At 43.0% G+C, this 23,227-nt stretch overlaps 1 protein-coding gene across 1 annotated transcript in view; it reads left to right on the top strand.

Annotated features, from left to right (window-relative positions):
* Window positions 1-23,227, top strand: part of LOC306923782 (ecto-NOX disulfide-thiol exchanger 2-like) — a 118,161-nt gene that overhangs the window by 5,675 nt on the left and 89,259 nt on the right. The window contains exon 2 of the mRNA XM_079502090.1: window positions 12,232-12,375. Within this exon, the coding sequence (XP_079358216.1) occupies window positions 12,232-12,375 (144 nt within the window). The remainder of the gene's footprint in view (window positions 1-12,231; window positions 12,376-23,227) is intronic.

The raw sequence follows: 23,227 nt of genomic DNA, 5'->3' as shown, positions 1-23,227 counted from the left end.
AAAGGAGAAACTATCAGTCTTCTCCGAAATCGGTCAATGTTTGTCAACTCAGCACGTGTTGACAACGCATATTAGTAAACAGAAGCCGTATGTGTGTCACACCAAAAGTGGTGACCTATAGAATCCTGTACATAGAAGCATCACGCAATCGTCTCCCTCCCTGTGTGGGTCACGTGGTGGGCTCTGAGCAAATGGGAGAGAGAATGTAGTGTTGCCAGGTCCGCGTATTGTAAGCGAGTGGTAGTGTGTGTAAGTAGCGTGTTGATTGGCATTTTTTCGGTGCTTGTTTTCATAGACGTGGCAACAAATTAGGCGGGGGTGTCGGTGCTTGTGGCGTGTTTGTGTTTATTATTGATATTGATATTGTTTGCGAGTGTGGACGGGAGCCGGCTTTAGTGGCAGTGCGATGACAATTGTTACGCGGCTGGTGTCGAGTGTGACCGTGCGGCGCGACATGAGGAGATAGCCGTGGATCGACGCGGAGGGTAAGGCTGTGTCGTGTTAGTGTGTTGTTGCAGTGTGTGTTGCAGCGTGTCAGTGACGTAGTAGCTGGTGCCTTTTGTTCCTGTGCGTGCTTTTGGGCACATGTTTTCAATTGTAATATAGGATGGCTGCCCCAACCATAGTGGCAAAATTCAACTTTGGAGAGAAACGGAATGTCAAATACGAGCGCCCGCCCGGATTTTGTTGCACATGTTAGTAGTGTAATTACGGTACCTCTCAGCGGCCCTGCGATGGCTGAGATGAAGCACCACTTAAGCTCTAATCAAAGATTAATTAAGTCTTTGAATAAGGCTATTCAAAGATGTTCAAAAATAACCCATCTACAAGAGACACTGTTTTGACAATTTCTGCCTATTATAGGGAAGTCAGGTTGGAAGTGGTTTAAAATCGCCTGCATAATTGCCGATACCATCTGAGTCAAATAATAAAATGATACATACTAAAATAACTGATTTATTGGCCATGCTCATACACTACTAATCTCGTCACACTTGTTTACATACTGTGTAAAATGCCAAACTACCCCCAATAGAGCGCCACATTATTAGCTGTAGTAATCAGATGAAATTCCGTTATGAGAACAATGGTAATAATTACTTTTCCCGTTTATCCGAGAGAGAGAAATTGTCATTTATATTGCACATCCCTACTTGTCATTTATATTGCACATCCCTACTTGTCATTTATATTGCACATCCATACTTGTCATTTATATTGCACATCCATACTTGTCATTTATATTGCACATCCATACTTGTCATTTATATTGCACATCCCTACTTGTCATTTATATTGCACATCCCTACTTGTCATTTATATTGCACATCCCTACTTGTCATTTATATTGCACATCCCTACTTGTCATTTATATTGCACATCCCTACTTGTCATTTATAGTGCACATCCCTACTTGTCATTTATATTGCACATCCCTACTTGTCATTTATAGTGCACATCCCTACTTGTCATTTATAGTGCACATCCCTACTTGTCATTGATATTGCACATCCTTACTTTTTCTGCAGTTAGCTTTTCTAGTAAAGGCATGCTTCCTGGACAGGGGAGCTGAGAGCCCCAACTGATGGAGAATGACAAGCAGCCATCTGGCAATTCTTCTCCCCAGGCCTAGAATAGAATAGAACTTTATTGTCACATCACATGAATTACAAGTAAGACAGTGGGTGAAAAGCATTGTAGTGCAGCTTGAAACAACAGCAGTTGAAGTGCAAAAAAGTGCAAAAAACTTTAAGAACGTTTGATTACAAACGACACTCATATTTAATAAATAAATAAAGATAATAGATAATATAAGATAAAAACGATAATTTAAGTCCAGTGTGTCCTACACTACTGCTTATTTAGCAGTCTCACTACCGTGGGGAAAAAACTATTTAGTGTCCTATTGGTGGTACTTGGGATGCTAAGAAACCGTTTACCAGGGCGAGGGTTTCTGCAGGCCTTGAAAAGTTTATGGCTGGGGTGGTAAGTGTCTTTGATGATCCGATTTGCTTTGGCTGTGCATCTTTTTTCATAGAGTTCTTGGAGGGATGGAAGTTGACCTCCTATGATGCGCTGGGCCGCTTTCACCACCCTCTGCAAGGCCCCCCTGTCGAGTGCGGTGCAACTGCCATACCAAGCAGTACAGCAGTACAACAGCACGCTCTCGACCGTGCTGTTGTAGAAGCACCTGAGGATTCTGGGGCTGACACTGAACTTTTTCAGCTGCCGGAGGCAGTGGAGGCGTTGTTGGGCCTTCTTTGTCACGTGTGTGGTGTGTGTTGACCATTTAAGGTCTTGAGTGATGTGTACCCCAAGGAACTTGAATTCACTGACCCTCTCCACCGCCACTCCATCAATATAGATAGGGGCGTGCTCTCTCCTTGGTACCCTGTAGTCCACAATCAACTCCTTGGTCTTTTTAGCATTGAGGGTGAGATTGTCCTCCTGACATCGTAGAGCCAGTAGTCTGATCTCCTCTCTGTATGCAGTATCGTCATCATTTACAATCATGCCCATGACTGTCGTGTCGTCCGCATACTTGACCATGATGTTGGAGCTGAGCTTGGTCTCGCAGTCGTGGGTATAGAGGGAATAGAGGAGGGGGCTCAGCACACAGCCTTGGGGGGCTCCAGTGCTAAGGGTCAGGGGGTCAGATGTTATGTCACCCATTCTCACAACTTGGCAGCGGTTTGTCAGGAAGTTCAGTATCCAGGTGCACAGTGCCGGATGCACACCCAGGACTTTGAGCTTTGCATCGAGCCTGGCAGGAACTATGGTGTTAAAGGCTGAACTGTAGTCCACAAACAGCATCCTTACACACCTGCTGCCCTTGTTCTTCACGTCCAGATGTTGGAGGGCGGAGTGGAGAGCCAGTGCAATTGCGTCGTCGGTCGATCTGTTCTTCCGGTATGCAAATTGCCAGGGGTCCAGGGTAGGGGGCAGCATCGCACAGATGTAGTCTCTCACTAACCGTTCAAAGCATTTACATGCAATGGAGGTTAGAGCGACAGGTCTCCAGTCATTCAAGCCTGCCACCTTGGACTGCTTTGGGACCGGGACAATGGTGGACATCTTGAAGCTGGAAGGGACCACTCCTTGGAAAAGGGAGAGGTTAAAGATGTCTGTGTACACATCTGCTAGCTGGTCCGCACAGGCCTTGAGGACACGGCCTGGTATATTGTCCGGGCCTGAAGCCTTGTGGATATTCAGCCCTTTAAAGGCTCTCCGTACATCATGGACAGAGATGGACAGCGGGCAGGTGTCCCGGGATGGGGACGGTGCAGGTTGTGCGGTGTTTGTGGCCTGCTCAAACCGGGTGAAAAAGATGTTCAGCTCATTCGGGAGAGAGGCCGGGGGGTTCCCTATATGCCTGGTCCCTCCCCTGTAGTTTGTAATGTTCTGTAGGCCTTGCCACGTACTCCTCACATCACCGCTGTTAAATTGGTCCTCTAGTTTGGCCGCATACTCCTTCTTGGCCTTTCGGATGGTCCTCTGGAGGTCGGCCCGTGTGGTTCCGATGTCCCCAGCCCGAAAGGCTGCGTTGCGGGCCTGAAGTGCCTGATGGACCTCGCCGTTCAGCCAGGGGTGCTGGTTAGGGTACACCCTGACGAGCTTCCTCTGGACAGTGTCATCTATGCAGTCTATGATGTGACTGTTGACTGCATCTGTATACACACTGACATTGTCCTCAGAAGCCCGCCTGTGCACCCCCCAGTCAGTGTGATGGAACCGGCCCTGGAGTTCGACGAGGGACTGCTCTGTCCAGACTCTGACTTCCCGTGCTGTGACAGGTGTTTGCTTCAGCCTGTGCCTGTAGGCGGGCAGCAGCTGGATAGACATGTGGTCTGACTTTCCAAACAGACTTTCCAAAGGTGGTCGGAGCAGGGCCTTATAGCCCTTCTGGACGGTGCTGTAACAGTGGTCCAGAGTGTTTTCTCCTCTTGTGGCCACTGTGATGTGCTGGTGGTAATGTGGGAGAACTTTTTTCAAGTTGGCCTTGTTGAAGTCTCCTGCCACTACAATGGCCGCATTTGGATGTGCAGACTCCTGAGACCTTATAAAACCTGATAGTTCTTTTAGGGCTATATCAGTCTTAGCTGCAGGATGAATATAAACAGCACATAAAATTACAGCACTGAACTCCCTGGGGAGCCAGAAGGGACGGCATTTAACAAAGAGACATTCCAGGTCCACAGAGCAGTGTGACGTCATTGTGTGTGTGTCTTCACACCAGGCGTCGTTGGTGTAAATACAAACTCCTCCCCCGCTCTGTTTACCTTTCGGGTCAGCTGTGATGCGGTCAGTGCGGTGGACAGAGAAGCCCTGTAGAGCGACATAGCTGTCAGTGTGTTTATTTCCCAGCCACGTTTCAGTGAAGATGAGGGCACTAGTATTCCTCGTTTCCTCCTGGAACTTAATGCGTCCGCGTAGCTCGGAGAGCTTATTGTCCAGTGACTGGGCCTATAATAGTATAATTCACTAACTCCATCTTGAAATGGCTTCAAATGACAAAGGCTCTTCTTTTGAAAGGATTTTGGATCTATAATGTTGAGAGCTCTCCCTCACATTGTCATTCAGAAGCTGTGAGACATATTCTGTCTCGCTCGTCTTCATCTCGGAGAGATTGATAGAGACCTATAACAAGAAGTAAAGATGATGATACTTTAATATAAACAAATTAAGGAACAAAGGAGATTAGACATTTTTTGTATATGGACCAACTAGGCCTGTTTCAATGCACAGTGTTTTCACAGTTCACAGGTTTGACTGCAGAAGAGTCGAACTCGAACTCCATTGCTAAGTTATGTCGACTGTCCCTGATTGTACATACAATCATAAGTACACCATTGATGTGTGAGTGATGTAAATCTGGTGGTGATATTCTGCCTATAAATGGAAGTTATTGAATATTTTCACGTTCGGCGCCTTGGCAACTGTTACAAGCCTGTGCACTTTTATATCTGTTGGATCATAACGTATGAATACTTGTGATGGTGATGTTCAGTGTGTCACGCTGGGTGCACGCAGGGCTGTAACCTGTCGTAGGACTTCAACCGCTGATGTCGGGTAAAGAAATCATTATTAAAGTATCGCACATTCGCACTTCCCCTACTACCCACACCCCCACCCCACGGTGTTCAGCCAGGGCCCCCAGGAGCATGCACATAGTTTGGTTGGCGCCACTGCCCTCATGCCTGTGATACGTCCTCACACTGAGGTTCACTGGCCAATGTCTGCGGGGGTATAGGGCACATGTTAAGCTTTGGGAAAATGTTACCCTACAAGCACGGTGAGATTTCAAAAATCTAAATGCCATCTCAACAACAGGGAATAGATTAACCTTTTCCGACATCTCGGCGGCGAGAAAACATTCTTATTTTCTAACCTTCCATTAATGCTATTAACCTTCATTGTGACAGTGACATTTGCTTAAAGATGCTAAAAGCTGTATTTGCTCATCAATTTACTGCTGTGAAATGGCGTGTCCTCATATAATGGTGCTGTTGTTAGTGCTCCTACTGCTGTGTAAAACTCACAGCTACGTGTTCGGCTAGGAGAGAGCAGTTCTCTGTGGGGAAACTGGAGAACTATTGCCAACAGATTCATGTCAGTGGCACTAGTGTCACTTTCACCTGTTAAGACCTAAGGCCGATTCTGCAAATGCCTTAAATCAGTAGTTTATTTTTTTTCCTATGTATGTCAAGGACCCCCAAAATTGATGAGTGACAGATCGAGTGACATTCCGACGCACTGTCATTTGGACTACGTGGCGGCTTCCACGTGCGTTTAGGGTTAGGGACAGGTTTAGTAATAAGCACATCGGAACAGCGGGCTTCGGAATGACAGTGTATAACCCAAATTGATGTACTGTATATGGCTGTGGATCCCCATCTGAAAATGATTTGTGCCAGGACCCCCAGAAGAGAAGTTAAATATGTAAAAAAAATTCCAACATTTTCCAACATTTTTCGAACACTTACAAGATTGCGGTTGCTTTCTCTGTTTTAATGCACCATGCACATTTCATTTCATTTCATTTCATTTCATATTTATTTATTTAATTTCAGTTATGGTTTTACATGATTATGACTTTGTACTTATTTTTTTACATATTCCATACCAGAAAAGAAAAGGAGCAGGAAGAAGATACATCTTATTTATACCTGCCCCTATCATTAAACAAAACATCTAGTTGATGCTGCTACCAACCATACATCACCATGATTACATCAACACGATATGGGGAAGTTTCTGTTTTATTTTGTTTTATCATTGATGTTAATTTTGATAATGAAATTGTACCGAGAATCCGAGATGTATCTCAACAACACTGCAAGTGAGGGAAACCTCAATGTCTTTCGAGAATAAATAAAGGTCTGAATGAATGAATCACTGGCAGCCCTAAGCCTTGTCAGCACAACATTCTTAGCTCTATATGGCAGTGGTACAAACTCAAATGACCCTGATACACTTTCAGTGTCTGTTTTCATCAGCGGTCTTCTTAATTATTTCTAGTGGGCTTTGACAGAATGGCAATCAGGGAGCCTTAATCTTGAAGTGGACCGTGACCAAAATGACTGTGATTATGATGTTCTTTTGAGCTGGAGGCACTGCATTGAGCTGCATTCTAACAATATTTTCAACATGGCAGAAAAAGAAAACGGGACCATTCGAACACTCGACCAACGTTTACACAATCAGAAAACGTGATTAAAAAACAACATGAGTCGTGTAATGAAAATAATAGAAGACTAGCTCTGGTCTACAAGGACGGTGTGTTTGGAGCTTGTGGATCTGTTACTTTTGTATGCCACTATCAAGTAGGGCATTAGAATATGAAGATAAGGAGGTTTCTACCCGACAGCAACAACATGTTTTATTTAAAGGCGTAGTGACACTTTTAGACCATATCTGTGGTCATCATATGGGCATACCTAACAATGGATCAAAAGTCCATGAAATATTTTTTGAATTACTTCCTGAAAACGAAAACGTGCTGCGTGATGACGTGTAGAGATACACATCAATACAAGCCAATAAAAATGAAGCTCACCAGTTTGATTCCCATGCTTCCTGATTCCTCCTCCACAGCTGGTTTTGATTAAAGAACTACTCCGTTTTTAATCCAGACAGTGTATTACTTGTTTTAAACTTAATCATCACGCTAAAATATGTATATAGGTTGTGTATTCACCTTTTTCTTACAGTCCATAGTGCATTGCGTTTGTACAGTATGTGCATACAGTAAGTTTCTCTTGCTGTGTTGCCAGTTTTGCAAGAGAAACAAGTGGCCAGGTCTATGAAAACGAGCACAAATGAAAATAGCTGATCCTACAAGCTCACAGCGACACATTGTGAGGTTGTACATCCGTTATTTAAAAACACATTGAGAATAAATCAAAATATTTTGAACATGTTTAAAACATAAAAAAGGCACAAAATATGTTCAGATGGATGTCCGTGGACAATTACATATCTTGATGTGAAGAAATGTGGAAGCAAGCCCAAATAAGCAACTACTGTACACTTTAGAATCAAGCCCAAAAAAACATCAACCAGCTACTACAAATCATTTATTTGCAAGTGACTTTACAGAAAAAACTAGTCAAAGGTTGCTTATAATAAGCAGACATGGCAACACGGCCTGAAGGAAGCAAAGCACACACACAAGGAGCCCCAGTACCTTGGCGGGGAAAAACGTGGATAGGTTAGAAATAATCCGTGGGCTTTTCCCCATGTCTCCCTGTCACTTTGTTTACAAACGAAATTCACGTGCAGGAAGTTACAGACTTTGAGACCCCATAGCCTGGAGGGATGTGACGCTCTGATTGGTTCAGAAACTTCAGAGCCAGTGTTTCAGGCTGAAACTTCCAAATAAAATGTCCACCATTTCCGTTGCCCTACACCTTTAAATGTTCTTTTTGTTCTATTTACTCAAAACTCATCTGCTTCCCTCTAGTAAGTCAGACAATAGAGTATGCGCCAGGGAGTATTCTGTTGGGCTACAACGCCTGCTGTGTGTCTGACGGTGGATGCTTGAGTGGCAGTCAGTCCCTGTTGCAGTTTCTGCCGATGTGGGTCCTGCCTTCTGTCGTCTGCACTCTTTCCTCTCCTCCCAGATAGGGCCTGTCACGATCGCAAATGTAAGTTGATGATTCATTGTCACACAAACAATCGTGATTGGCGATTTATTTGTGTTTTTGGCATTGAATATTGGAACATTTATGAATAAAAAAAGAGTTTCTGTTTGCCTTTTCCATCCATCCATCCATCTTCTACCGCTTATCCGTAGTCGGGTCGCGGGGGCAACAGCTCCACCAGAGAGCTCCAGATTTCCCTGTCCAGCTCAACATTAGTAACGTCCTCCTGGGCGATCCCGAGGCGTTCCAAGGCCAGTGAGTCGATGTAATCCCTCCATCTCCTCCTTGGTCTGCCCGGGGCTCTCCTCCCAGTGGGACGTGCCTCAAGGACCTCAAGGACTGGGGAGACGCTCCTAACCAGGTGCCCGAACCACCAAAGCTGGCTCCTTTCCAGAGGTCCTCTCCCCTGTTCTTGCTTCTCTGAATGTCTGTCTGCCTTGATGGCAAGCCCATACACTGGATGTCTGTTTGCCTTGATGGCCCATACAGCTTCCCTCAGCCTTCTGGGTCAATGTTGCGTGCCTTCAGATGATTATCTCATTGACGGACATCCTTGCAGACAGTGAAGAAGAGGCCTTCCTTTCTGTGGGTCTGGAGCCTCACCATAAAGCATGTATTTGGGGATCTTGCCATCCTGCGTGTGGCTGACATGGCCAAGCCAGCGTTAAGCACCCCTTAGCTAAGCAGAGCAATTGTGCTTGATGTTCCCGCCTGTGCTAAAACGTTGTGTTGGCGATATGGTCCTGCCAGGTGATGACCAGAATACTTCTAAGACAGCATAGATGGAAGGCACTGAGTCTTTGTTCTTGGTGGGAGTATTAGGTCCTCGTTTTACTGCCGTACAGCAGTGCACACATACTGTAACTAGCACATACCCACATAAACGGAGAGCAGCAAATTTACTGCACCTGTGAAACCATTGAAGTGTCATGTTTTGTGTCACTGTCTTGCTTGTATTGTCATCTTCAGCTGAACGAACACAAAGGCTAATCTATAGGCCTATGTGCTTGTGTTTTTCATGACCAGATGAGATTAATAGTGCACTGCCGATGTCACCCAACAAAAGACATGTACGCTTTCAAACACACATGCATGCAGTCATGCATGTAGCCTCATGGTCTATTCATTATTCATAGGATGAAGGAACTGGAACATGGCAGAAAAGTGCTACAGTGGCTTGTTGGCCCAGTTATTAAATTGTTTTGCCAAAACGTCCAAGGAAACATCTGCATGGCAGTTTAATAAAAATCCACCATAGACATTTTATGAGCTACTTCCTGTCAAGAAATTCCTTGCAGATGATTATTTTCTAAGTATCAGAGTATGGAAGCGCTCGTTATCAGTAAAGCAACCTCCTGCTGCCTCCTGTAATATGTGCTCATTCAAAACAGGTGGTACGCATGGGCCATTGAGTGATAGTGTCACATAGCCCCCTTACCTGTAGTTTGGCCTACTAGGGCCTGTGTGTATTCTGTAGGCCTAGGTCTTTGCTTCCCACAGGTCCTGAGGAATTGCAGATCAGGTGCATTGGGAACACCTGGCCAGTGTTCCCAAGGTGCACTATAAATGGCTGAGCGTTGGCCACGCTCAGTCTATCTCGCCTTCCATGAGAGCAGCAGCATTTGTTTGCACCATTCAACACCCCACACTACACTCACCACACATCCACTCACTTACACTACTGATCTACTGATTAACACACCCCACTTAGTATGTTAGTATTGTTTGATGCATATTAAGTTGTTTAAGTTGTAAATAAATATTGGTTTGTGCACTTTTAAACAGCCGTGTGTCTTCCTCCTTTTGTTATGGCCCAAGAGCCAGGTCAACGAGCACTTCCAAACTCCAGCACAGCAAAATCATCTGCAAGGAATTTCTTGACAGGAAGTAGCTTAATGTCTACGGTGGATTTTTATGAAACAAACACTTTACAGATTGAAAGAGGATAATTCAAGCTTTCCCTACAGCTGCAATGTTGGCGATTTTGACGTTGTTTAATAATAATTAGAGAGGACTTTTCTGTTTGGATGAATGGGTTGTCTATGGGAAGTGTCACCTAGGTATCACCTTGCTGGCAAGATGTCAGCCGTGTGAATATCATCAGTAGACTGCAGTATTGATATTTAAGCAACATGAACTAAAATCCCTTTAAGCTAAAGCTAACGAAGCATTAGAATCTGCGCTTCTGGTCATGACCGATGAAATAACAGCATTTCGCTCAGAGCCATTCAATTCAATTGAAACACCAACCTGGTGGATTCATAAATATTATTGTTCTTCTGATGCTTTGTTATAGCATAAATACAATTTTGACAGACTAACCCAGGGGTGCCCAAAAGGTAGATCGTGATCTACCAGTAGATCACAAAGGCGCTGCAGGTAGACCACATCCTCCTAAAAATATAAATCATAAAAAAAAAAAAAGAAAAGGTCATATTCCAGGACATTTGTAAAGCCAGAGCCGCTATTCCAAAGCCCCCTCAGATACATTTATAAACTATTTTCAGCAATGAGAATACGTTTTGGTGAGTAGATCTTGTTGAGCTGGTCATTTTGAAAGTAGCTCTCAATTCAAAAATGTGTGGGCACCCCTGGACTAACCTGTAGGGCGGACAGAGGAACGATTCAGATGAAGTTCAGTCATGCCTCCTTTTATGTGTTAATGAGGTCCAGGCAGCCGTCGAGTCAAACCTCCGATTCAATAGGAACAATGTGGATTCCGTCCTGGTCATGGAACAACTGACCAGCTCAGAGCGAGAACTGTGTCCGTGTGCTCTGTAGTAAGTCTGACTGATGGACTGAATGGCTGTTTAGCACTGTAATGTTTATAGACCACAGTCGGTTGAACAAAGACGGTGTAATGGAGGCTTTCTCCAGATTAAAGTATAGACAGTCATCTGGATGCAGATGGATGCTGAGAGATAGAGAGACTAAGTGGCAGAGAATAGACCCTCCCCCCCCTTGAGTAAATGTTAGCAAACATCACTCATCCAGGCTTCATTTTATTTTTTGATTGAGTTTTAATGAAGACTCTTGTCTCTCTGTTCTGTGGTGGTTTGTCCTCTGTTTATAATCATGTTGTTTATCCAGCTTCTCACAACACCAACCCGATGACTGACATCTCATTGTCATGGAAATATGGAAATGTGCTAATTTATAAACAGAATAGTGACAGTGGCTCATGAGAAGCCATGTAGGAACTGGAAGATAACCAGTTTGATCTGGGGCTCCTCCAGGCATATCTTTTTTGTTCTTTTTTTTGTCTTGCCATAACCAATGCTGTTCTACTTTAACCAACCAAGACCTGAGGCCCATTCTACAAAGGCCTTCTTAATCAGTAGTTCTCAAACTTTTTGGGCCATGGACCTCCATCTGAGAAGTTTTCTTGCCAGATTTGTGTAAATATAATATTCAAAAACAACAAGTGACGTTCTGTGAGCTTGTATATCTGCTATTTTTTTATTAGCCAATGCCAAGATCTAAAATGACACAGACGATTGTCTTTTATTTCACCCTGAAAATACATTTTGTAACCGCGATCATCATAAAAGCTAATCCGCGCGTCCCAAATAACGGCCCACCTCTCATTGAAAATTAATCACCAAGGTCTGAAATGGCCTTTATATTAGCCTGGGATGAACTCATAAGAAATCACCAAGTGATTTGGATGAATGGGTTGTCTACTCTATGGGAAGTGTCAAGCCCTTCCTTTCCACCCCTGACCTAACCAAAGTAATTCACGCACACAATTCAGTTTAAAATTGTATTAATAACTTTTAATAAAATTAAATGTCTACTTTTCGTATCTTAATGCATTTTTTTTACATTGCTTGCTTGTTTTATCCTGTATCATTACTTATTGTTGTTTACTACATATTGTTTTTCATGTTGTGAATTGTTTTTATTCTCTGTGAAGCACTTTGTAACTTTGTTTTGAAAGGTGCTATATAAATAAAGATGTATTATTATTATTATTATTATTATTATTATTATTATTACAATTATTATTATTATTATTATTATTATTATTATTATTATTATTATTATCTAACAAGTCTGTGTGATGTATTTATCTCTCGTTTACCAGGACTCAACGCTTTGTGCTTTGACCCATCGACCAACAACGAGCCTCTCCAGTCCAGCGGCCCCAGCGGGCAACTGGTGACAGAGTGTCCTCTGGAGAACGCTGCCGACAACAGCAAGAAGAGGAAGAGAGCCAGCCTTCCTCCAGGTACTGACAACACAGTCTACAGTATATAGGCTACACTGATGTGAAGGGTAGAATTACCGCAGTACCCTGCTGTATATAGTCTCAACTTGACACAGTTCAGTAAACTGAACATTACTGATCCACAAACTTAGACACATCATCAATGTTGTTATCTGGAATGTTTGGATGTTTCGTGGCTCGCGTCAGACACCCTCCTCCATGGCAAGGCTGATCAGACCCGACCTGTGTCCAAGTGGCACGCTACTGCCCCCACTGTCTCTTGGGGGTCAGTGGGGAAGATGGCTGATGCTGGCAGCAGGTGTCGGTGACACTAGGAGGCTCTGGGCACTGTGGGTTGCCTCGAGGCCTAGCTGCTCCTTCGTCTGACCAGAAGCGTGTAATTCCAGTTGACTTATCTCATCAGTCATGTTTACATTCAAACAGTATGTTTGTAAATGCTGAAAATGTAAAATCTGCAAATAGAATAAAACATACAGATACTTTGATGTAAACAGCATGTGGTACAGTAAGACATCAAAGCTAAAAAAAAGTCCTGGGGACTTGTTTCCAATGTGGTCCTATCCAATTCATCAACATGGCATACAAAATTAATACACAATAATTCACATCATCAACAAAGACAAATAACACTACTATACATGTATGTACAAAAAAGATGGGATCATTACATTTACCTCTCATTGTTGTTTCCTGATAGATGTGTGTGTCCGTGGCTGTGTCTTGTTTCTTTGTCTGTCTGTCTGTCTGTCTGTCATCCGTCTGTCCGTCCGAGTACGGAAATAGCGTTTGTTGACCACTAAGTGTCACAGTTGCGCAGCCTAACACACACACACACACACACACACACACACACACACACACACACACACACACACACACACACATACACACACACACACACACACACACACACACACACACACACACACACACACACACACACACACACACACACACACACACACACACACACAGAGAGGCCAGGGAGGAGCAGTACAGTACAGTACAGTACAGTACAGTACAGTACAGTACAGTACAGTACAGTACAGTACAGTACAGTACAGTACAGTACAGTGCTACAGCACGAGTACAGTACAGCACATCAATCAACAGCACCACTCAGTTCAGACAGGTCTGATGGAAGTAGCCTGGAAATGTAGGCTACTCAGTTTTGGTTATTTTATACACTCTTTACCAAGATATATGCATATTATCGGTGCACGATTATGACATTATGACCGATATCCGATCTCCGATCGGCCGATATGGCCTATTGCGATTATGCTACCGATTAATCGTGCATCCCTAATGAATATGTCTGAGGAGAATGTAATGTCCCCATGATGTGCTGTGGAAATTGCACGATCTCTCTCTCTCTCTCTCTGGACGCATCCTGTTGTTGTTTCCACACACATTAAATACAGATAGACACAGATATTTACATTTCATAGCACAATTCTGGAGATATACGGCAGCAGCTCGTTATTAATTCATAATGTATGAATTCTTGTTTTATTTTCAGGCCAATTTTGAAAGAAGCCAGTGTTGCACTTAACTGACATGGGGAGTTGTTAGGATAGGATGTGGTTGTCTGGAGTGTTTGGAGGTCAGGCTGTTAAAACCATAGAACGGTAGATGGCTTCTTCGGCTCTGGGGCGTGTGTACTCAAGTGAGGGCAAGCTTCCGATTTGTTGCTTTATAGTCTTGCGTAGCTAGACAACTATTGCGAGAGGCAACAGTCTGTTGTGCGTCACAGAGCGGACGTTCAAGTCTGACAAGTCCCGGAAAAGACACACTGTGATTGGCCAGTGGTCACTTGAGTGGCAGTGTGGCGTAGTGTGCCTTCCGCACTTCCAGCACTTCCTTCTGCACACATGTCGATACACGTCACTCCAATGAACTGCAGCGGCAAATGAGGCATCTATTTTTTATATCTATGGTTAGAATCAGGAAGCTGCTCGTCTCTGACTGTTACCATGACAACAGCACCTGTGTTCATCCTACATTCCTTCCGTTTCCTCAAACACAGACATTTAGAGGATAATGTTTAGGTGCGTGCATTTGCATGTCAAAGAACCATTGGACATTTTGACAGAACGTTGATATCTCAAGGTGTGCGTGTGTCTGCGTGAAATAGCAGTAACGATATGGGTATTTACAGTACAGGAGCGGTATCGGTACCGTTTACCATGGTATTTCACGGTATAACAAAAAAGAACACCTGACATACTCATACTCTTTAGCCTTTGTTTGCCTTTCAATAAAACCATATTTTATAGACGTACGTAAATGATCACCTACATGTTACTGATTACCCAGGTGGACGCTTCCACGCGACCTCGCCCTATAGGGCGATTACTGGTATTGTAATCTGTTCATTATTTCATGCACAATTAATTAATTAAACTGAACGGACGAAACAACATCATAAATATTGTCTTCTTTTTTATATACTATCATCTTATATAAACACAATTGATACAAGGTATTGACTCACCTCTGCTGATTATAGGAAAATTGAAATTAGAGATTAGAGATTCGTGGAGAATTAGGAGAGAAGGAGAGCACAGGTAGGAAACGCATGTTTCCTACTTTCAAGGTATGCGCCGGCAGCGCCGCATATTAAACTAAATAATTAAATACCGTGACCTCTGACATTTCACGGTATCAACACCGTAGCTGTTTATGCCATATACTGTCTCATTATTTCCAGAAGCACCCTACTGTGATGACATATTACACCAAGAATGAGGAATATTCACAGCTGCTCCCAACCTACAACCACAATTGAGAAATCACACCTTTAACACTGCAAAGTACTACAACAGCTATCTGCTGTATACAGGAGAGATCCAGTAGTTCACATGCTAGCTTAGTTTCTTTCATCGTCTGCTAGCATGGATCAGTCCTAGGTGAGACAAGAAGAGAAAATGCACACCATCTGGAACAGCAGCCTCAATGGCCTAGAGGTTATTTTGTTGAATTTGACCTGCTGAAATGTCCACATACTATACGTAGAAAGGAGGTGACATTCACTGCCAATATTTGTCTCTTTTCTAGTACATACACAGTATAGTGTTTTATATTTGATGCTGATATGTATTATTGTGCTATTTTTATGCCATGTTGATAAATTGAATAGGACCACAATGTACCAGTACCTTTTTGTGTCTGACTGTACATCGTGCTGTTTAAATTTCTGACTAATAAAGTAATCAATCAATCAATCAATCAAATCAGTGCATTTCCATCCTAAGTATATCGCAGGTCTTAAAGTTCTTAGTCCTGGGGACTGATTTCAGTCCTGAGGATCTCATAGGGGTCATTTAATGAGATCAGTGCAGATTTGCAAAAATACATTTTGAGTCTTGGGATTGTTTTTGGCTTTAAGCCCTGATATCGTCTCTGTCGGGTGGAAGCCTCACATGTCAAACTGGAAAATGTAACAGATCGACTCAGAAGCTCAAAATGTGTTGATTTACGCCATGTTTTGAGCTTGTGTGTACGTAATATGTGTGTCATTGTGTGTCTTTTTCATAATAAGAGGTGCCTTGGGGCTCCCTGCATGCTTCATGGATTATGCACCACAGCCCTAAATGGCTTCACTCTCTCTTATCAGTCCTGCTGTATTTAACCATGGGGCCAAAGATAACATTATGCAGTTGCCACAGGAATAATTTTCTATTTGTTAGGTTTTTATTGTATTTCTTTTTTACACCATATGAAGACATAATGCTGCAACTTACTGTAATAGAAGTCATGGAATAGTGGTCTTTAATCAATAACCACTTATTTTATTTATATATCATTGTCCTGTAATGTCATTCATGTGGAATGTCATGTTTTTTTGTTCTGTGTGGACCCCAGGAAGATTGGCTGCTGCTATGCACCAGCTAATGGGGATCCTAATAAAACTCTAAAACTCTAAAACTTATAAATCCCATATGGTTAACCGGAGTACCTCAGGGCTCAATACTGGGCCCTAAAATGAACATCAAATGCCATAGGTCTTAATTTAAGACATGGAGGCGTGACCAAGCTCTCCGTGGTTCAACACCACGGAGAGCTGGATTAGGAGAGACGAGTCATTCTTTCCGCCGCGCTAACAGCTAAGTCAATGGTAAGCTAACAATTGCCTAGAGTGTAGCATACGGTAGCCGAAAGGCGAACTGACAAATAAAAAAAAGGAACAAATTCAGAATATTCTTATCTCGCCCCGTATCATTGAGGATGCGCTAGGACGTCTGATGACGTCGTATGTACGCGTCGATTGGGACCCCTAGGACGTGTGGCGACGTCCTACGGACGGAAACGGTTAAAAGTCGGCATTATGTGCAAAGCTATTATGGCCTCGGGAGGAGGAACAGTGGTCATAGCCCTAGAAGTGCTTTAGACTATGGAGAGCGGGGTCCCCATGCACTGTGTATGAAAAACCCTATTTTTTTCTTTCTTTTAACAATATACATGCACCCAGCTAGAGCATGTGTCCCATTTACATTGCTGCACACAGCGACACAGGCACCATTGCGCACAGCTATAAACATGACATGACTTTGTCACATAATATAACATTGGCTTCTTTTTTAAACTGCCTATGAATGATTGGGTGGTGCACATGCATTTTCATGAAGGAATAATCATCCAATGTTAGATCTTCGCTTGATAGCGTTTGCTGATATTGCAAATGAAAGCAGCCTTCCCAAGAATCATGGAGGAATTTTTATTTAAAAAAAAGGTTACATAATTACCGATCTCTGGCAATCTACAGGGTTGCCAGATTGTGTCAGAGAATTAAGTAACCAGGCCGATTATTATTATATGAAAATAATCCCAAAAGAAGCGGAGCTACCAGCGGTCTGCATTGCAACCTTTTTGAGTGGTGTAAACCACTCCTACAACTGGCTTTGTTAGTCTGTGCAGAAAAAATGAGCATGGTTGCTATGTTCACCCGGGTGAACAGGGTTTTTTTTCTGTGCAGAAAAAATGAGCATGGTTGCTATGTTCACCCTGTTCACCCGGGTGTGATTTCATTACGTCAGACATGATTTCATTACGTCAGACAGGCTATATAAGACCTTACACCACTCAGTTCACACGGGTGTGATTTTTTTAATTAAGTGTCATATTTTTATTTTCTAATCTAGATAGTCAGTGTGCCATATCAAGACTCATTTTAATGACACCACATAATCCAACATATTTTGATTGTCCAGGGATATGTGTTTCGTTATTTTTTGAGTGGTGTAAACCACTCCTACAACTGGCTTTTGTGTGCAGAAAAAAATGAGCATGGTTGCTATGTTCAAAATAATTTCTGACGTAATTAAATCACACCCGGGTGAACTGGATGACCGTAGCAACCATGGTCATTTTCTCTGCACAGAAAAAGCCAGTTGTGAAATCACATCCGGGTGTGATTTCATTACGTCAGATCAGAGCTGATCAGGCTACATAATACCTTACCTTATTTCATTACGTCAGACATTACGTCAGACCACAGCTGATCATGCTATATAAAACCTTACACCACTCAGTTCACACGGGTGTGATTTTTAATATTCAATAACCCACCTATCTCCCAGACTCCATCCCCAGTCAGAGTTCAGAGTTTTAATGAATGTAGAATGTGCAGGATGTAATTTACATACAGGACTTATTTCAATTGTTTATTTTAAACCAAAAAAACCTATAAGGTTGCCTATAAGCTATACCCCATTTGAAAATAGCCAATCGAAATGCGATTCTTTGTGAGCTTGTAGATCTGTAGAATCTTGTAAAACAAATGTGAAATATTTTTGAAACATTTTAAAAATCTGGCATGGGGGTGACAGGGGGTCCCTGACACAAAATAATTTTAGATAGGGTCCTTAGTTGAACAATTGCATTAATCTGGGGGTCCTTGGAAATGTCACTGTGTGAGAATCACTGGTTTAAACAACACTAGGAAACAAGGCCAAATAAGCAATTACACTTTAGAAACAAGCCCAAAAAGATCGCAACCCATACCGATATTTACAAGCAACTTTACAGAAAAAGAAGCCCAAAGTCGCTTATAATAAGCAGACATGGCAACACTGCTGAGCAGGCACGCGATCGGCTCTTTCTTTTTGCACTTAAGACGTGGTCTTTTGAAGTCAGGGAACATAATAGCAGATAACGCACTGCGCCCTTAATTAACATATGAACACTCCCCCAATGAGTTGAGTTCTAAGCCTTATGTGTGTGTGCTCAGCGCGACTTGCATAATATGGATAACGCATAAGTGTCGTTATGACCTAATAAGGGCCTGAATTTAAGACACACAAAAATGGGGCCCCTGGAGTCTTTTCTGTTATTGTGGGGAAGGCTTTTTGCTGAAAACATCCCACACCCTCTACTGTCTTGCACGTATTACATTAATTCATTCGTTCTATCTTTGATTCCGGCGCTCTCTCCTTGTCTCATCAGCTATTGCTATACATGTAGTAGCAACAGAACTATTTAAAAAAGAATGAATCAGAATTTGAAACTTTTCGGGCCCTAGAAGGCGTTCCCAGATTCGGCCTCAGGCATCAATGGGTTAATTTATTATGACAGTATGTATAAGTTAAGACTTAATTTTTTGGCGGCCTCTCGTAGCTCTTTTGTGGCACAATAATAGGCCAATGTGAAAAGGGTTCCATTTCTTCCTAGGTCTTTCATTAAGGAATTTTGTTCCTTTTTTTTAATTTTTATTGTATCATTTTCTTCAAAAATCTACCTGCTGGTCACGCTATAACAGGCCAGTGTGAAATTTCATGGAAATCGCACAATGCGTTCAAAACGAACCAATCCTGCAAAATTTGGCGCAGAGATTCCCTGCAGTGTGCACAGTTTGGCCGACCAGGCCGACAGTGCCGGAGATTAGCTGGTCGCAGACAAACGGACGGACACACAGACTAAATAAATAAATACATTTGTGGTATATTAGTGGCTTAGGGGTAGAGTGGCTGGTAGAGCAGACGGATGGGAACCGTGAGGTTCCCAGTTCGATCCTGGGCTCCCCCAGAGTTTGTCCTTGAGCAAGACTCTGAACCCCATTGCTCCTGATTTGCAGGTTGGTGCCTTGCATGGTTTCCTCCACCATCTGTGTGTGAATGGGTCAATGTAATGCACAATCTATGTGAAAGGCGTTTTGGATGAAGGCCCTATATACTATACAGTAAATTTACCATTTATTACCATCCCCAGAACTGCCCAAATGACCCCTGGGGGTCTCCGGGTCCCACTTTGAGACCCACTGCTACAAGGGCCAGTCACTGTATTCACAGGCATCACTACCGTTTGTACAATTCCCTACAGCCTGCTGACACTGGAAACATTTCATATATCAGCATTTTTAGAGCAGGCATTTTAAATGCATGCACTCCAAAAGTGCTTGTGATTCTGAATGTGGCAATAGGTTATTATGAGAGACCTTGCCAGGGATGGATGGGATGGATGTTGCCAAGCTGGCAAGCAGTCAGCGGTGCACTGGACAGTCAGAGGTGGACGATTGATCAGGGGAGAAAGCTCTCCCAGCGATGGGATGCAACCCCAGTGGTGGCACAGACTTCACAAAGACAAATGTGACTAAATTTGACTGAGGGGCTGCCATTGGATTTTTTGGAATTTTCGTTTTTTCATGTCCTATGAAAGCAGGGAATCATAGCTTCAAATGGACATATTGATTGTTCAGTTTGACCCACCAGTTTTGGAGATATGGCTTATAGAGTAATGTCTTGCAGAAAACAGCGAGTTGAGAAAACAGGCTTGAAAGGTTCACTTTTGTGGTCTCTAACATTACACCTAGCTACATGTTTGGGCATTTATTTCATATTTACATGCCGATTTCAGCTCTGACACTTATTTCAGACATGCTCTAGTATGTGAAGAGTCTGCCTGTGCTAATAACTCATTTAAAAAAATAAAATAAAAAAAAAGTTTTTCTTCTCTGGTGAAAAGCTGTAATGTGCGCGATGGCAGTCTCTCAGTCAAATCTGGTCACAAATGTAGTGCAGTAACCAGGGTAACCAAGCGTTCCACATGGTGGAGCACACCACTAGAGGTGGCCAGCCCTGCCTCCCTCAATCCCGACGTAAAGTGCAGCAGAGCCTAGCCCCGAAAGACCTCATCCGTGACTCAGAGTGCCACAGGGGAGAGGTTCATCTATACAGGGCCAGTGACTGGAACTCAGCTGCAATATGCACTAATTGCTCCAAAAGTTGACAACTTAATCAATTTAATTATCTGGCGTACATTATGTTTTGATGTTTATTTCCAGTGTAATGTAGTTATATCTTTTCAACTTGTTTTATGCTTGAAATCATGTGCAAGTAAACTAAACTAATTGTACCCTTTATCCCTTTATTGCACTTGTAGGGGGTGTATTTTGTAGACTAAGTTGTTTTGTGCCTTTTAATGTATGTGTATTGATATGTTTACATGTATCAAAAGTCAAAACATGCCTTTTCAGAGATGTAGTAGTCTTCATGAATGACATCATTTTTCTGTTGGCCACCTGATCTCACACGCGTTAATCTTGAGTGAGAGCTAGCAGAGGATTGCTGCTGAATAAAACTGCAGAGGGCTGCGTGGTACAATTGTCATCCAGGCCATCTCTCGTATTGACACTGATGAATGGGAACACTGTTGAGCACAATTTGTGCAACACACTTGAACCCAGCAGCAAGCTCATCAGTTGACAGAAGCAGTTTAGCTGTGATAGGGAACTGTTTAGTTCCTGTTCAGTTCCTCTCAGACATGTCACTACAGCAGATTAAATATGACAAGAATGAAATAAAATACTGTGTTAAATTACCCCTACACATAATAGAACCACTGCAACTAGGACAGAACAGACTCCAAATTGCGTCAATGAACAAAAATGCAGTGGTGGAGACATCCTGTCTCACATCTAAGAAGCTTGTTAAATATCATCTGTCGGGTGGAAACCTCATGTTCAAAACTGTTACATTTCAGGATTCCAATCAAACGTCTGTCTCCACCCACGGGTATCCATGCATGTCATTTTCTTTTCGCTATAGTTTTAAGACCATGCCCATTTAGGACAGAACTCTGAAAAGTGGGGCTCCCTGGCCAATAAGATGCAATTGATCTGTTTTGAAATTTGCATTGTTTAGACTAGAGCATGGGTGTCCAACAGGGTGTCCAACAGGGTGTCCAACAGGGGGTCCGGGACATCTAACGTTGTTCTTCCTTTTTACATGAACCAGTTGAACCCTAGCATCCCCATTCTGAGAGGAACATTAACATATGGCAGATTTACATGAACCAGTTGAACCCTAGCATCCCCATTCTGAGAGGAACATTAGCAACATTAACATATGGCAGATTTACAAGCTCACAATGCCTCGCAGTGCGAGGTGTTGAGACTAATATATGAATCTATGGATTGGAATCTTTATTCAAGTTTAATCTGCGCTGTAGCCACGCCACAGCATGTCCTTTCAGTTGATGTTGATGGTTAAAACAGTTCTACTGCTTATCACGCTTTACCCGCATTTTAATCAATATTATTATTATATATTCTACGCTGCCGAGATTGTTTTATTACCTTTAGAGCATACGCTGAAGTATTTGGGCTTTTGATCTGTGAAAATCCGGCGAGAAATAGTCCGTCCGTTTGTTATGTTCGGCAACACCAGCGGCCATGTTGGTGCGCCACAAGATCCCTGTTCACTTGCATTGGCCTCAATTTCCCAGAAGCCCTAGCAGCCCAGCGCATGGGTTGATTTCCGGGTTTCGTCGTCATAACATGAAGGTCTCATCTCCAGGTCCGCGGCAAACCCGGAGTTTCTTTTTAATTATTAAAATACGGCAAATTAAACGCATTAAACAAATGTCGGGTATAGCGTATTAAGCAGAGTCGATCGTTTGATTAAACAATTAGCGGCCGTCAAACTGTGTAATCTGTTCCAGGTCGTTTTAAGTGGCTTAAACCTGAGTTGTGTGCTCCGGTAAAACAATCCAAGAGTTTATAAAGCCATGCTGGCAGTGCCCCAGAGCTCCTTAATCCATTTAGACCTGAGTTAAAAACATTCACTTTGAAAGAATATATATTCAAAGATTTGCGCCACATTTTTACAAATTTTCAAAAATAGCAGACCTACAAGCTCATAGCGCGGCACTCGGTGTAGATCTGCTATTTTTCAATAGCTAAAGCATAACAATAATGCTTAAAACACCAAAAAGGGTTCCCGCCCAAAATGGGTTAAAAAACGTAACCCAAATAAATGGGCTACTTAAGCCGTCACAGATAAAGCAGTGACAATCCACCGAGATATACTACCGTGTCGGTGTCCCTACAGAGAAGGTGCCAGCTAGCACGCATAGTCACCGTGTCCTTGGCAGGCTGTGTTTAAAGACCTGGATCTCACTGGTGGAGGTCAATGGCTGGGTTTCCCAAACGCATATGGTGTAAAACTTGTAGTGCTGCACATGCTCAGATGCCCTCTAGGCCGCACACAGAAGCCTGTGAACATAGACATTTCGTGCATAGATGTGCCACGCAATGGTAGGCCTCAGGCCTGAGGCCTGTTATGGTAGGCCTCAGGCCTCAGGTCTACCATTCTGAAATTTGGACTGCTGGACAGCTGACAGTAGGCTCTCTTTACTGAAAGAAAAAAAAAAGAAAAAAAATCACACAGTTCACAGGCTTCTGTGTGCGGCCTAGAGGGCATCTGAGCATGTGCAGCACTACAAGTCTTACACCATATGCGTTTGGGGAACCCAGCCATTGTCTCTGTGCCAGAGACACCACGCTGTGATGCACAGGTTATAGGATTGATGCGGTTAGTTGACAGCGAGACCATACAGTGACAGATAGGATTAA

The sequence above is a fragment of the Electrona antarctica genome (assembly GCF_951216825.1).
Source record: "Electrona antarctica genome assembly, chromosome: 1".
Classification (NCBI taxonomy): domain Eukaryota; kingdom Metazoa; phylum Chordata; class Actinopteri; order Myctophiformes; family Myctophidae; genus Electrona; species Electrona antarctica.
This window is presented reverse-complemented; position numbering and strand designations above follow the sequence as displayed.